Source organism: Theileria annulata, chromosome 4 (genome assembly GCF_000003225.4).
Source record: "Theileria annulata chromosome 4, complete sequence, *** SEQUENCING IN PROGRESS ***".
In the NCBI taxonomy this organism is placed as follows: Eukaryota; Apicomplexa; class Aconoidasida; order Piroplasmida; family Theileriidae; genus Theileria; species Theileria annulata.
The window spans coordinates 230,461-245,198 of NC_011098.1; the positions used below are offsets into that span (position 1 = coordinate 230,461).

The following is a 14,738-nucleotide window of genomic DNA, read 5'->3' on the forward strand; positions in this document are numbered from 1 at the left end:
AGGTTTATGTAATTTTATAATATATTGAAGGTTTATGTAATTGTGTAATAGAAGTTGTAAAATAGTAGTTGTGTAATAGTAGTATAAGTTGTGGTGTGATTCTTAAGATATTAAATTCTATAAATTTATAAATTAGATATTTTTTCATAAATTATATTAAATGGCAACACTTGGAACAGTCTCTTCTTTTGGAAATATCAAAGGACCGGATGTTCCAGATTTCGTAATTCATCTACACAATTTTAAATTATACATTTCTAATTCCATTATACAATTATCTAGTTTTATTACAAAAATTATTATATAATTCTATAATTAATGGAATTGAATAAATAATGTGTTAGGGAGCTTTCAAAGTATCGAACGAACTGTTCGGTTGGAAGAATAAAAGAACAGGCGAAGTATTACAACACAGATCATCAGATGTTTCCTCAATTACATTCGTTAAAACCAATTCAAGTCTTTATTTATTATTATATTTTTATTAATTTAAAATTACATTATTTAATAAAATATTTTATTAGATTTATATCAATTAAGGATTGAATTAAATGAATCTAAACAATTCAAAGTTTTAAGATTTGATGGATTCACTGAAAAGGTTCACATAATCATTACACATCAAATATATATTGACACTATAGTTAATATAATTTAATGTTGGAGTTAAATATCTGTAGAATGTATTGGATTTGAGTAAACATTTTGAGGAGAATTATAAGATGTCATGTGATAAAGATGAGGTATCATGTACTGGTTGGCATTGGGGAACATATGAGTTTGACAATACAACGTTCAGACTGAGGATTAATAATAATTCTGGTCTTGAAATTGATGCTCAGTCAATTATTCAGGCAACTATTCCTTCAAAAACTGATCTTGCTATTGAGCTTAAGAATGCTAATCCACTTAACAATTCTGATGATTTAGTTGAAATCCGTTTCTGTGTTCCTTCTAAACTTGATCCTGAAGATGCTGAAATCAAACTTGAAGATCTTAAACAGGTTCGTTACGGTGCTTGCTCCAACAGCTTCAATATCACTACTTAGTTACCCCAAAGGGGCTTATAATTAGTTATACACTTTTTTAGCTCTCTTTCCCATAGTACACTTCATACCCATAGAATTAGCTCCCTTTCCCTATTACACTTCATACCCATAAAATTAGCTCCCTTTCCCAGGGTCTATTTATTGTATATTTAGCTCCCTTTCCCAGGGTCTATTTAAGGGAGTTATCTACAGTAGTTATATACCTCAGTATAGTACATTAGTTATATACCTTAGGGGCTTACTTAACCCCTGAAAGGGGTTTCTTTCCCCGAAGGGGCTTAGTTATTTACTTCTTTGGTTTTATTATTTACTTTTCTTGATTTATTATTGTTTTAGACATTTTTGGTGAAGAGTGGTTTGGATGAGATGAAGAGTGAGAAGATAGCATTATTGATGGATATACCATTAATTGTTCCTAGAGGACGTTATGAAATTGAGTTTACTAAACGGAGTATTAAACTTCATGGAAAAAGCTATGATTATACTCTATTATTCACTAACATTATTCGAATGTTCCTATTACCGAAACCAAACAGTCCTTATATTAACTTTATTCTTGGTATCAGAGTTACGGTATAATAGTATTATAGGATTATCACAATCAATGAGACAAGGACAAACACGTTATGCCTATATAGTAATGCAATTTGAAAGTGATCATGAAACTAAAGTCGATCTCAATCTACAGGATAATGATCTCAAACAATATAAACTTGATAAAGTACTTGAAGGTATTAAATTACCTTCCCAATATAATTAATGTTATGTCATTGAATGATTAGGAAAAACGTATAATGTTGTTTCAAGATTATTTGGATCATTAGTAAATCGATCAATTGTAGTTCCTGGCGATTTCAAATCCGAAAAAGGAGATTCCGTATCGAAACTAATTCATAATAATTAGTAATTAGTATAAACAATGGTTTAGGCAATATCTTGTACTTATAAAGCTACAAGTGGTCATTTATTCCCACTGAACCGTTCATTATTATTCATTGTGAAGCCCGTAATATTCATCAGGTAATAATATTATTATATATGTGTTTTAGATTTGAGGACATTGTTAGTGTTGAATTTAGTAGAACTGGTGTCGTTACACAAAACCGTTTCTTTGCCATTCTCGTATCCATGAGAGGTGGTATTGAATATGAATTTACAAATATCGACAAAACAGAATTCAAAGTTTCATCATCAGAGCTATAGATTTACACTAAGCTATCCATTTACACTACCTATAGATTTACACTAGCTATATATTTGACTAGTAAATTAATATTTAATATTGTATATAGAATTTGAATGAATATTTAATGACTAAGGATATAAAGGTGAAAACAAGTGAAGAAACAGAACGTGTTGAACAAACAAATTATGAACAAGAGGAGGAAGAAAATGAGGAAGATGATGAAGAAGATGAAGATTTTCAAGATGGTATTCAAATTATTCTAGATACCTAGTCCAGAAGGACTTTAGTTAATATCTAATCCAGTCATTTGGTTATATATGGAGTTAATAATTTATAGAATCTGAGGAATCCGAAGAAGAAGAATAAATTTTATACCATTAATTTATATCATTAATTTATATTATTAATTTATACGATTAGTTTATATCATTAGTTAATAAATGTTTAATATTTATGAATGTGTTACCCAATATGATAAATTAATATATTAAAGATAATTATAATTTATTGTAATGGTTCAATTTGAACCATGGGAACTTGTGGCTAATGTACAAAAAACAGCTCAGAGTTCACTTTTACATAAATGGTAATTTCCCCCTAAACTTATTACACTTTAGTAATGCTGTTGAACTTGGATACTACGAAGATGAATTTATTGACAAATTCATTCAACCAAAACCACAAATTACCATTACAAGCTTAGGTATTCATACTCAATTATTACTATTAATATTTTATTAGTGTATACTATAAGAGTCAAGGGTATAAGAATAGTATTGGACAAATTCATCCAATCATTTCCTAACCAAACTGTTCAATTTGTTAATCTTGGTTCTGGATTTGATACCATATCATTCTATGCTCTGAAAAAATATCCTAATGTTATTTGTTTTGATACTGATTTTGATGATCAAATGAAAACTAAATCTAAGATCATTTATGAAAATGACTGTTTCAAACAACTTTTACCAGATCTCAAATTGGAAAATGAATTCATATCTTCAAATAGATATAAAATTGTACCAAACAGTTACTCACACATAATTACACATATCTAATTACACATAGCAGTTGATTAAGTTGATTAGGTACCATTTGATTTATCGAATATTAATGATTTTAATAATCTTATTAATGCTGGATTATCATCAAAGTAATGATTTCATAGATTAATATGATTTAGATATCCAACTTTTTATTTGGCTGAGGCTGTGTTTATGTATATTGACCCGAATATAGTTGATCCAGTGAGTCTTAATTAACTTTATACTTCAATAGGTAATAAAGAAATTAACAGAATTTTGTACTTCACCATCTTGTCTTATTTATTGGGAATTTGTTAGTATTAAGCTTTTTATATGATTTAGGTTAATTGTGATGATAAATTCGGAGAAATGACCATTCAGACTTTTAAAGTATATTTACACTATGACTAATTAACTTTGTATTGCTTTTAGGAATATAATCTCAGAATTTTGGGAGTCACACTCTACAATACATTACAACAACATAATAATAGGTTTGGTGCCATTTTCATACTATTTCCACTATCAACTATGAATCTTAACATATCAATTAGATACTTATATCACAATCCCTTACGGGAGTATATAATAACCTCTTGGATGAATATTGTTGTAGATATTCGGAGTTGGGATGGGATGATGTATTATCAACGAATATGAATATAATCTGGCTATTATTTGATCAAGAAGAGAAGAAAAGAATTCAGGTATACTATACTATAGAATAGTATAGAATAGAATTGAAATGGTGAATTTAGAATCTTGAGAGTTTCAATGAAGTTGAGGAACTTGGGATCATTTGTGGTCACTTGATGCTAGGGATAGCTACTAAAAATTTCAATCAGCCTTGGGAATTTCTGGACTTTTTACGTCAGAAAATTAAACATAAAGATAATAAAATAAATGTAAATAACATAAACACATATTCTTCTGAAATAAGAGAATCTTTCCAAAGTTATAATAGTAAAAATTCGTTTAATAAACTTTTAAATTATTGCCGACTTTATTTTCAACTTTTCATATTATTACTGATTGTTTACACATATTTCCCACAAGAGTAATTCTATTCAGAATTTGGGAAAATTTCGGAATTTCCCAAATTTCCAAATTTACTTGTATTAAAATGATTTTTAGTTAAATATTTTATATCTTGTAAAGTCTACTTGAATGTATTCATTTTGAATTTTAGATTTCCTCTTGAATTCATGAGTTTTGGATTCTCTATGGATTCGAATAGTTTGGTTCAGAAAACATCAGATTTAACAACAACTATAAAAGCGTAAGTCTCAAAGTTCTTAAAATCTGTAGAAGAGCTGTTGAACTTGGATACTACGAAGATGAGTTTATTGACAAATTTGTTGAGACATCATCTCAAGCCACTCTTATGACCATTGGTTAGTTTTCTTCCAATTAATCTTAATTTAGTTCATGTAGTTCGTTCTAATGCTTTTCGGCTTGTTCTGGACAAATTCATTGAATCATTTCCAGACCAAACTGTTCAATTTGTTAATCTTGGAGCTGGATTTGATACCATATCATTCTATGCTCTGAAAAAGTATCCTAATGTTATTTGTTTTGATACTGATTTTGATGATCAAATGAAAACTAAATCTAAGATCATATATGAAAATGACTGTTTCAAACAACTTTTACCAGATCTTAAATTGGAAAATGGATTCATAACATCAAATAGATATAAAATTGTAACAACCAGTTAATTAAACTCAGTTAAACATAAGTACAGTTGATTAACTATATTAACTAACTCATTTGATTACACATAACTATGTTAATTCTGTTGATTAGGTACCATTTGATTTATCGAATCTTAATGATTTTAATAATCTTATTAATGCTGGATTATCACCAAAGTAATAGTTACACACATTAATTTATTTAGATATCCAACGTTATATATGGCGGAATTTGTCTTTATGTATGTAAAATCGGAATATGTAAATGAGGTAATTTACATTTAACAGCTGAAATGTGTAGTTTGTTGACCATTTATACAATTTTTCAAGTGACGATTCTGTTCTTGTAGTTTCAGAAATTGTTAGTTTTATAATTATTAACTGATTTAGATGTTACTTCCTACAGAAGTTACAAAGTTTTATAACAAAGTACTTTCAGTATGTCTTTGTACTATTAATCTTTAGTCTGCAGGTGTTAAAGTGTATGGTCCACTCGAGTATCCAAGTATAGAATCCCAAATCCAAAGGTATTAATAACAATATATAAGAGCGTTTAGATATAGTAAACGTTGGAATGTGAAGATGGTTTGCTATAGCGAGTTTTATAACATGAACACTTCAGAGGAAGAGAAAAAGAGAATAATTGTAATATTACATATGGATAATGTTTTTCAGGAATTGGAAGACTTTAAGGATATGAGAGAATTAGGAGTCTTCTGTTCTCATTTCTTTGTCACTGTATTATATAAGCATGAGTTATCCAAAGTATTGGAACTTTTTAATGTAGATGACTATAATTATGTTGTGAGAGGTGAATATGATATTCCATTCGGTTTAAAATTCGATTATAATACAGAATTTAATATTAATTGTTTTAATAAAATTTTTATTGGAAATGTTGATCTAGAGGAAATTTTATACCGTTCAGAAACTGATTCTAATTCAAGTTTTCTCAACGAGTTTAACGTCAAAACTTGAATCTCAAAAAATCCAAGATTATATATTTTAATATAATTAATTTCAACTAAATGTGTAAGTATGTTGTAAAAATGACATTAGGTAGTTCTTGGGGGTTTCCTAAATTAAGTAAAATGGTTAAAGAATAAGATTTAAATCTGAAGAAGGATTTAATAAAAATTAGGAAAATTCATTTGTAAATTTCTTCTCAAAAAATTTATTAAAAATTTTAATCTTCCTTAATTGGGGACTTTTATCAAATTAATCTCCAAGTAATATTCCAAACTATTACTTGTCAATTATTCTTATTTTTTACTGTTATTCCTTTGTCTTCTTAATTGTCTTGTCTTCTTCCTTGTTTGGGTTTGAAAATTAAAGCCAGTAGTCTACTTAGAATGATCGCTAACTCTCCTTCTGAAGTGGTTAAAACTAGCCATTCAGTTTCTCACTTTAAGAGGTAATTATCCATTTCTAAATTTAATTAATTTAGGAGTGCAGTTGACAAGGGCTATTACAAAGATGACGCTATTAATGTCTTTTCTTCACCTTCAGACGAATCTCCATCACTTGACATGTGTAAGTTTATACATTAATTTTCCATTTCAGTTATCTACATGCGTGTTACTGCTTTGAGAAGTGTTATCGCTCTTTTTGTTGAATCATTTCCAAACCAAACTGTTCAATTTGTTAATCTTGGAGCCGGCCTTGATACTTTATCTTTCTGGCTACTCAGTAAATATAATAATGTACTTTGTTTTGATCTTGATTTCGATACCCACTTAATATACAAAGCTCAACTTTTGACTAAATCTAATGAATTCTCATTTCTAAACTATAAAATCATTAATGGATTAGTACATTCAGATAAATATACCATGGTATTCTTCACAGTACTATACCTTTACACTACTATACCTTTACACTACTATACCTTTACACTACTATACCTTTACACTACTATACCTTTACACTACTATACCTTTACACTACTATGTTAGATATATTAATTATATAGTATGTCTTGATGATTGAGTAGGTACCCATGAATTTTGAGGATTTGGAATCTGTATATAAACTTGAGGAAAAAGGATTATCGAGAGAACTCCCAACTGTTTTTTTGTCAGAATTCTGTCTGACCTATGTTCAAAATGATGTTTCAGATAAGGTTAACACTCATATACTAATTATTGATTAGGTGATAAAGTTTTTGAGTTCATTTTCTTCAAAACCTTCCGCTTACATTTTTCTTGACTATGTAAGTAAAAAAAATATATTTAATTATTAGATTGGGAGTTGGACTGCATTTGGACGATGGTACTCAAAACTCTTTGAAGTAATAATTATTGGATTTTAATGGATTCATAGGATTTTGGAGCCGAGTTCAAATCATTTAAAAAGTATGATACAATAGAGAAACATACTAAAAGGTATCAACTAACAATTACAAGTATATTAGATATAAAGAATTGGGATGGGATCATGTTATGGTTAATCCTATGAGTTTTACATATAATGAGCTCATAGATGAGGAGGAAAGGATGAGACTTAAGGTACACTACAATATGATAAAGTTGTTTAGAAACTAAGTAAGCTTGAAAATTACGACTACTTTGGAGTTTTACCAAATCATACAGTAATTGGAGTGGCAGTAACACAGAAAGAAAAACTCTCAAACTTGATTCAATTCTATGATATGTCAAATTATAAATCTAAAGAAACATCAAAACTCATACCATATGACTTAGGATTTCGAAATGATGAGTTAGATGTCGAATATTTCAAAAAAATGCTTCATTCATTTGTTATCTAATGTAACTCTCAATTTAATCTAATTCATTTGTAACTCATCAATTCACATCTAAAGTGTTAATATATTATTATTTAATTTATAATTTAATAAATGAACTGAATGTGTAAGAATTTAGTGATTTAGAATATAAAGTTAATGATCTGGGGGTAATTAACCTAGAATATAAGAAGAAAAAAGGATAATTAAGAATTCTTCCAATCTTAATAATGGAATGAATCAAGTTGATGTATCTAGTGATGTTAGATTTTGGTCAGATTATGTAATTTTGTCTAAAAGGTATTGATACATATTTTATGGAATCACGTTTTCAGAATTGCTGTTGATGAAAACTACTACGAAGACGAGTTTATCAAGTACTTCTCACCTAAAGGATTTCAGGATTCAATTCTAAGCATTGGTATGTTCATGGGATTTTATACCTTTTTAGCAAGCTATGCTAGAGTTGTTGGAATTAGAACACTTGTTGAGACCTTCTTATCACATTTTCCAGACCAAACTGTTCAATTTGTTAATCTTGGTGCTGCACTTGATACCACATCTTTATATTTACTATCAAAATATCCTAATGTTGTTTGTTTCGATTTAGATCTCGAGAATGAAATTCGAGCCAAAATTGATATAATAACACAGACTGAAGAACTTTTATCACTATTTCCCAATCACAAAGTTGATACATTAGATTTCTATTCCCAACGATATCACATCGTATGTTCATCATTAATTATTTTTTTATGCTAATTATTGTATGGAGTTGTAATATGAATTTGTAGTTTGAGTGTGATTTAAGAGATCTTAAGAACCTTCAGAAATTAATTGATCATGGATTTTCTTATGATTTACCAACTATTTATTTGAGTGAATTTGTTCTTACATATTTAGAAAATCATTTATCAAACGAGGTACTCCATTATGGTGTTACGTTACGGTGCTTGTACACACCACTAACCCCTAAAGGGGTAATAGTTATCCAGTTATTCCCCTACCAGACCTATAGTTATCCATTTATCTCGTTAATCACTCAACACCGTTTCATTATTTATTCATGTAAATTTAGGTTATTAAACATTTTTGTGATAATTCTAAAACTTTTTGTATTTTCATTGATTTGGAATATGTAAAGTTTATGTATTTATATTTTCCTTCAGATTAGGCCAAATTCATCTTTATTTAAATGGATTTATTCGATATTGGTAGAAAATGTTATTTTAAATTATTTTTAGGGACAACACACTATCATGTATAGTTTGTCTGAGTATGACAGTCAGGAATCTCAAAATCAACGGTATTTGTAACAATATATAAGAACGTTTAGATATAAAGAACTTGGTTGGGATGGTTTATTTTCCTGTGATTACAACTTTATTTATAACAATTTTATCGACAAATTTGAACGGAAACGTCTCAGAGTATTATTATACCCTAGTTATTAGTATTAGTAGTTATACTAATGTTATTTTATAGAGTATTGAGAACTTTAACCACATGGAACTATTGGCATTATATTTCAGTCAACCTTTAATAATTGTTTCTTATAAACATTTTGATAATGAATTAAAAGACAAGTTTACTAGACTTTTTAAGGAAAATGGTAATGATATTGATGAGGATGACGAATTGTTACCCTATTTTACTGATGAGTATTTGGAAAAAGAACGTAACCTCGACTACCTTCATGATTGTTTCACTAGATTTTGTGGAGACATTTTCACACAGAAACTTTAATTTTACCTATATATAGTATATTAATATATAGTATATTAATATTAGTGAGTTTTAACGATATCTTTAAAGAGTTCTCGGACAGATTCGGATTTTTCCATTTTCTTTTGGAAGAGTTTGGGGTTGGATTTGAATTCCGAAAGATTCATAAGTTTTGCGTATTTTGGCGACTTGAGTTTAATTTCATCATAGTCTTGGACAATTTTAGTCAAAACCTTAAATTTATCCTCGGGCTTTAGTGTGAGGAAGTAATTATATAAAACAAAACAGCCGTTCATGTCCACTGACAACTTGAGTGAGTTTGTCAAAAAAGTGCCCAGAAGTGACTTTAAGAACTTTTCTGGAACTAGGCCTAGCCTGACATCGAACATGTTTTGAAGTACTCTGGAAAAATGTTTGTCACAGGTAACTTCAACAAACTTCCCAGTATCAATTACATGCTTAAAAAACTGCTTAAATGATGAAATTAAATCAGAAATTATCGATTTTTGGAACTTGACAAGGTACCCTAATATGGAGCATCCAGACGCTTTTATAAAAATTTCTTCCCTTGTTTTTCCAGCCGATAAAATTCCAAACCATATTTCCTCATTCTTTTCAATTTTAAAATCATTAAATACTTTCCTATAAAACAACTCTTGGCATGAGTACAAGTCAATACATGACTTACACAACTTCCACAATATGCTCGAGCTTTTACTATTCGCCAATACAACAAAATTCAAATCTAAACTCAATAATTAATTTTATATAATAAATATAGTACAATAGTGAATAGAATAGTAGTATGAATAAGATACTTTGAATCATGTATTGTAGATGTGAGGATTGGAAGTGTGGATTTTCAATGAACGCCTGGACAACGTAGTTCGCAAAGTTGTTTACACACAAATTTTGTAAGTCATTTGAGATAAGTTCATTGAAAATATATGTGTATTCATAGTTACTTGAACACTTAAGACAGGTTTCAAGTATGTAACTAGAGTTTTTTACATTTTTTACCACTGGTATACATTCCTTAATTATCTCCATCAAAAATTTCTTGTCTACATTAAATTAATCAATTTTATTCAGTACCTAATTGATTAGTAATTTTAAGTACATTAATAAGTAAACAAAATGTGTATGATGCTTGAGTATTTTGTAGTAAATTTTTAAAATCTTTAAAAAGAATCTCGGCCCAGTTAAACAAAAGTTTCCTTCTCCATTCAGGAACCTAATAATCTTAGTGTTATCAGAAAAGTTACCTCAAATCCAATCTTTAAATCATCAAAACTATTATCTACAAATGATTATATAGGTGGTAAAAATACTTTTTGAGAAGTACTGATTCCTATCATGGACATTGGAAAGGGACAGAATTAAAGTCCTCAGGTAGTGGGATCCTGAACTATGATAGAATAGTTCATACAAACACTGGTCCCTAAGAAAATCAAGTATATTCATAGATAGATAAAAATTACTCTATTTTCCTAGTAATGTGTAGAAGTATCTTGTCAAACTCCTCGTCAAATTTATTAAATGAGGTCATGCAATTTAGGCTATTTTGAAAAACTGATGAGCCAACAACGTCTTTACACGGTTTTATGAAATCAGATTTAATATACATGTTTGTCAGTATCAGCAAACACAAATCTCGCTTCTCCTCCATGTTCTCCTCATGCTCAACTGAGGCGATGAACAGCTCAAAAAGGTCATAGATCAATTTAGAACATCTTGGACTTATAGCTAGGCGTGGAATCTGAAAATTATCATGTTTTTATTAATAATTTATGATACTAATTAATAAAATAACTCAGTAACAAAGATGTATGATCGTATAAAAAAATATTTAGGGTTAAATCTATGGTATAATTTTATTACGTGTTCACTAATTTCAGACAATGTGTTATATGAGAGCAGGAATTTATCTACATGTGAAGAATCCTTCAAGGTTCTGTTTATCTGTTGCTTTAGACTGTTCAGGTAATTTGGAACCTTGTCAAATTGCATTTTAAATTATTAAATTTATTATATTTTACAACTAAAATTACATATTATTATTTCTGAGCCCTTTAAGCTCACTAAATCATGCCTGATGAAGTGTGTTATGTGGTATGATTTATTAAATTTGATGTGTAATTAGGATGAACAAGTTGGAAACTCGTGAACCAAGTAACAAAATACTTAATTTTATTTACATATTTACCTTTTGTATTTTTGATTTTTAGCTGTTGAGCGGGTTCTTTCTGTTGGTTCAATTCAGGACGATTACTATGAATTTAAGAATAAAAATCCCATAAAAAGGGTATCGGATCCAGTTAGTGAGCTTTACTGGACTTACTATGAGAATTATAACCACAAAAAATCCTCCAAAGCAGATAAAAACAATCCCAGTATCGTTCTTTTACACGGTATTTGTGGAACTGCTGGATGTTATTTTTACTTATTCGATAAATTATCAGAATTGGTAATTTTCTATCACATTTCTATTCCAAAACTCTTAACTCTATTCATATATACAATCTTTTTACAGGGATATCGGTGTATTTCAGCTCAGTATCCTGAATACGAAACTCCCTATGAGTGGATATCTGGCTTCTCTCACTTCTTAGACTATTTAAACTTATATAAACCTTGTGTTTTTGGCAGCGATTTGGGCGGATTCCTGCTCCAATTATTTGTTCAGACTTACCCTAACATGTTGAGTAGTATAATATTATGTAATTCATATAGAAAGTAGGTTGGTTTTTCTCCATTTTATCTTTAGAACTGACGATTTCAGTTTCTCGCCTGTTTTACGCGAGGTTTATGGCAATTTATACATGTTACTTCCGCACATAATTTTAAAGAATTTGTATATTGAGTTTTACATTTGTCCTAAAAATGAGGATATTGACCAGAGGGTTGAACTTAGGGAACAGTACGCCAAGGAATTTATGGCCTGCGAACTTGACCACATATCAGCAAGTGATTTGGGATCTAGAATCACGTAATTCCACACCATTACAATTTTATTTTAGTCTTCAATTAACTTGTGATTACGTGTACAATAAGGATTTAAACGGCTTTGACCAGGATAAAATATTACTAATAGAGACTAATAATAACAATATACCTTACAACTTAAAGCAGGACATTAAGCTATGGTATTAATAATTTACAATAGTTTACTTTAGGTATTCAAATTCCAAGGTTGGGTACCTCAAGAGCGGGGGTGACTTTCCCTATTTAACTCGACCTGAAGAAATTGCCGTTTTCGTCCAGGTCCACATGAATAATGTAAAATATTCCCAAGAATCAAACTATCAGCAGTTTTTATCAAGCACAAACACAAGAATACTTACCAACTCCAACACTGATACCAAATCAAACGACAACCAAGACCATGATTCAAATTATCAAGACCAAGATGAAGATTATCATGATGTAGATTACGATTCTGACAATAGTATTATAAACAATTTTAATAAAAATTACCTCTAATTTTAACTTAATATGTTAGCTTTAGTTATACATTATGGTCTAAAGCGTTGATATAGTTGGAATCTGATTTGTTGATTAAGTTCATTATTTCCGAGATATTTATTAATGTCTGATATACTCAACAAATCATCACAATTCATTCTCGAATTACTGTTCTACAAATAAAAATATTAGATTTATGAATAAATTTGATTTTTTAAAAAATTGTACAAAAGGATGTTAATTATCAAATTTACCTTGGACAACAAATTATATATCAAGTTTATAATGAGTTTTGATCTATTTGGGTGGTTTGGAATTTTGAGTTTGGAGTAGATAATTAACTTTACGCATTCTTTTATATCATCTGAATAGAAGGGTAAAGTTCCATACGATATATAGTATAATATGACTCCCAGACTCCATAAATCTATCTTATTATCGTCCACCACTGACGTTGAGGCATCAAACTCATCAGAGCCTGGCGCCTTAATAACAGTATTGTAATATGAAATCAGGAGTTCAGGTGCCGTGTATTCGATGGTCCCTAAAGTTCAAGTTAAACTCCACATATTTACCTGTAAAACCGGTTTTTGATGATTTTTGTGAGAAAACTTCACATGTTCCAAAGTCTGAAATCATGAGTGTGATTGAGCTGTTTCCGAACTTTAGCAAAATGTTCGAGGGCTTTAAATCTCTATGAATTATGAAGTTCTTGTGCAAGTAATTCAAGCCGTTTAAAATATCAATAAAAATCACCATCACTTCATCGTCGGTTAAACATTCAATACTAGACTTGTTGTAGATGTTTTGTATAAAATTGTATAAATTATCCCCGTTACAGTATTCCATTAGTATGAACAGGTATGGTATGTACGGGCACAATTCATTCAACCTGTACATTTCTAGCCATGAGTGGTTATAATCCACCACATTTTTATGCTTTATATTTTCTCTTATTTTTATTTCCTTTATAGCCTTTTTTAGCCACTCCATATCATCACCAATTGGGATCTTCTTAACCGCATATTCACCCTAAACATTAAAATTACCCATACAAAGAGTATAATTTAACTATTTATCATAAACTAAGAATGAATAATCAATTACTAGTATGAGTTCATCTAGAATGTGTATACAGTTATACACATGGCCATATGAACCAGAGCCTAATTTCGGCCCTTCTATGAAAAATCGTTTATAATATCCCGTGATTAAGAGATATTTGGGTATATTTTTTGGCAATTCAATCACTTCTTCAAGAATCAAATCATTACCTTCCGCTTCTTTTACTTCATCCTCTAACAAAACCACTTCTTCACTTTCTCTACTAAAACTACTATTTCTAACCATATAGCTCTTGAGTGTATTTCCATTAAAACTATTATCCTTGAACGTATTTTGTTTCAACTGGTTAGAGTTAATATTATAATTTTCGTTTAATTCTAAAGTTGACAAAATGTTACCATTTGGGTATTCGTTTAAATCTTGGCTTGTGAAATTCTGGAATGAGTTTTGTAAGAGGTAGAAGTAGGCCTTTGCAATATAATTATACTTATCTCCGCTCAAAAGGCTTCCGCAGAACGGGCATACGTTACCACTAAACCATGAAATGATATAAATTTATGAATGTGTAATTATATTTATTTGTATAATATTTGCATAGGTTTATACTTTTCATTTTGGGCTATATTATAGATTGGCAATGCTCTAATTTGTCCCGTTTGGTTGTACAGTACAATTGACTTATCATTCCTATAAACTACAATCTCTCCACAATTCCCCTTTATCATACTCATATTTATTTACGGCATATTTATTTATATTGTAATTAAAATAATTATCATGTAAACT

The 14,738-nt window shown here is 29.4% G+C and overlaps 8 protein-coding genes across 8 annotated transcripts, besides 6 other annotated features; 6 read left to right on the forward strand and 2 right to left on the reverse strand.

The window, feature by feature from the left end:
- Nucleotides 1–160: 160 nt before the first annotated feature.
- Nucleotides 161–2,601, forward strand: TA09185 (structure-specific recognition protein (SSRP) 1, putative; the record flags this gene model as incomplete). Its single annotated transcript, XM_947713.1, has 11 exons — nt 161–223; nt 345–459; nt 525–643; nt 681–1,004; nt 1,386–1,608; nt 1,640–1,780; nt 1,832–1,926; nt 1,978–2,069; nt 2,099–2,231; nt 2,342–2,480; nt 2,573–2,601. 11 exons carry the CDS (start codon nt 161–163, stop codon nt 2,599–2,601), a joined length of 1,473 nt encoding a protein of 490 aa, XP_952806.1.
- A 146-nt stretch (nt 2,602–2,747) lies between these two features.
- On the forward strand, nt 2,748–4,321 carry TA09190 (leucine carboxylmethyl transferase, putative; the record flags this gene model as incomplete). Its single annotated transcript, XM_947714.1, has 9 exons — nt 2,748–2,821; nt 2,853–2,938; nt 2,977–3,254; nt 3,324–3,388; nt 3,419–3,482; nt 3,603–3,650; nt 3,693–3,754; nt 3,877–3,967; nt 4,019–4,321. The coding sequence occupies 9 exons, from the start codon at nt 2,748–2,750 to the stop codon at nt 4,319–4,321; spliced, it is 1,071 nt and encodes a 356-aa protein (XP_952807.1).
- A 144-nt stretch (nt 4,322–4,465) lies between these two features.
- Nucleotides 4,466–5,932, forward strand: TA09195 (leucine carboxyl methyltransferase, putative; the record flags this gene model as incomplete). The annotated part of the gene is made up of 8 exons (XM_947715.1): nt 4,466–4,539; nt 4,569–4,654; nt 4,686–4,963; nt 5,067–5,131; nt 5,161–5,224; nt 5,345–5,392; nt 5,420–5,481; nt 5,512–5,932. The coding sequence occupies 8 exons, from the start codon at nt 4,466–4,468 to the stop codon at nt 5,930–5,932; spliced, it is 1,098 nt and encodes a 365-aa protein (XP_952808.1).
- Nucleotides 5,933–6,306: 374 nt separating this feature from the next.
- TA09200 (leucine carboxyl methyltransferase, putative) lies at nt 6,307–7,721 on the forward strand (the record flags this gene model as incomplete). The annotated part of the gene is made up of 9 exons (XM_947716.1): nt 6,307–6,368; nt 6,402–6,487; nt 6,518–6,789; nt 6,948–7,076; nt 7,107–7,166; nt 7,197–7,244; nt 7,277–7,338; nt 7,368–7,461; nt 7,491–7,721. The coding sequence occupies 9 exons, from the start codon at nt 6,307–6,309 to the stop codon at nt 7,719–7,721; spliced, it is 1,044 nt and encodes a 347-aa protein (XP_952809.1).
- Nucleotides 7,722–7,932: 211 nt separating this feature from the next.
- Nucleotides 7,933–9,443, forward strand: TA09205 (leucine carboxyl methyltransferase, putative; the record flags this gene model as incomplete). Its single annotated transcript, XM_947717.1, has 7 exons — nt 7,933–7,997; nt 8,033–8,426; nt 8,492–8,835; nt 8,867–8,911; nt 8,942–9,003; nt 9,034–9,143; nt 9,183–9,443. The coding sequence occupies 7 exons, from the start codon at nt 7,933–7,935 to the stop codon at nt 9,441–9,443; spliced, it is 1,281 nt and encodes a 426-aa protein (XP_952810.1).
- Nucleotides 8,106–8,174: a sequence feature (3 probable transmembrane helices predicted for TA09205 by TMHMM2.0 at aa 47-69, 247-269 and 308-330).
- Nucleotides 8,771–8,835: a sequence feature (3 probable transmembrane helices predicted for TA09205 by TMHMM2.0 at aa 47-69, 247-269 and 308-330).
- Nucleotides 8,867–8,870: a sequence feature (3 probable transmembrane helices predicted for TA09205 by TMHMM2.0 at aa 47-69, 247-269 and 308-330).
- Nucleotides 9,045–9,113: a sequence feature (3 probable transmembrane helices predicted for TA09205 by TMHMM2.0 at aa 47-69, 247-269 and 308-330).
- A 41-nt stretch (nt 9,444–9,484) lies between the features above and the next one.
- TA09210 (Pumilio-family RNA-binding protein, putative) lies at nt 9,485–11,091 on the reverse strand (the record flags this gene model as incomplete). Its single annotated transcript, XM_947718.1, has 6 exons — nt 9,485–10,167; nt 10,241–10,486; nt 10,518–10,656; nt 10,688–10,722; nt 10,754–10,863; nt 10,904–11,091. The coding sequence occupies 6 exons, from the start codon at nt 11,089–11,091 to the stop codon at nt 9,485–9,487; spliced, it is 1,401 nt and encodes a 466-aa protein (XP_952811.1).
- Nucleotides 11,092–11,247: 156 nt separating this feature from the next.
- TA09215 (uncharacterized protein) lies at nt 11,248–12,905 on the forward strand (the record flags this gene model as incomplete). Its single annotated transcript, XM_947719.1, has 6 exons — nt 11,248–11,405; nt 11,566–11,594; nt 11,651–12,158; nt 12,190–12,411; nt 12,443–12,568; nt 12,599–12,905. The coding sequence occupies 6 exons, from the start codon at nt 11,248–11,250 to the stop codon at nt 12,903–12,905; spliced, it is 1,350 nt and encodes a 449-aa protein (XP_952812.1).
- Nucleotides 11,812–11,871: a sequence feature (2 probable transmembrane helices predicted for TA09215 by TMHMM2.0 at aa 117-136 and 141-163).
- Nucleotides 11,884–11,952: a sequence feature (2 probable transmembrane helices predicted for TA09215 by TMHMM2.0 at aa 117-136 and 141-163).
- A 32-nt stretch (nt 12,906–12,937) lies between the features above and the next one.
- Nucleotides 12,938–14,683, reverse strand: TA09220 (serine/threonine kinase, putative; the record flags this gene model as incomplete). The annotated part of the gene is made up of 5 exons (XM_947720.1): nt 12,938–13,060; nt 13,142–13,431; nt 13,463–13,919; nt 13,995–14,484; nt 14,559–14,683. The coding sequence occupies 5 exons, from the start codon at nt 14,681–14,683 to the stop codon at nt 12,938–12,940; spliced, it is 1,485 nt and encodes a 494-aa protein (XP_952813.1).
- Between the last annotated feature and the right edge of the window lie 55 nt (nt 14,684–14,738).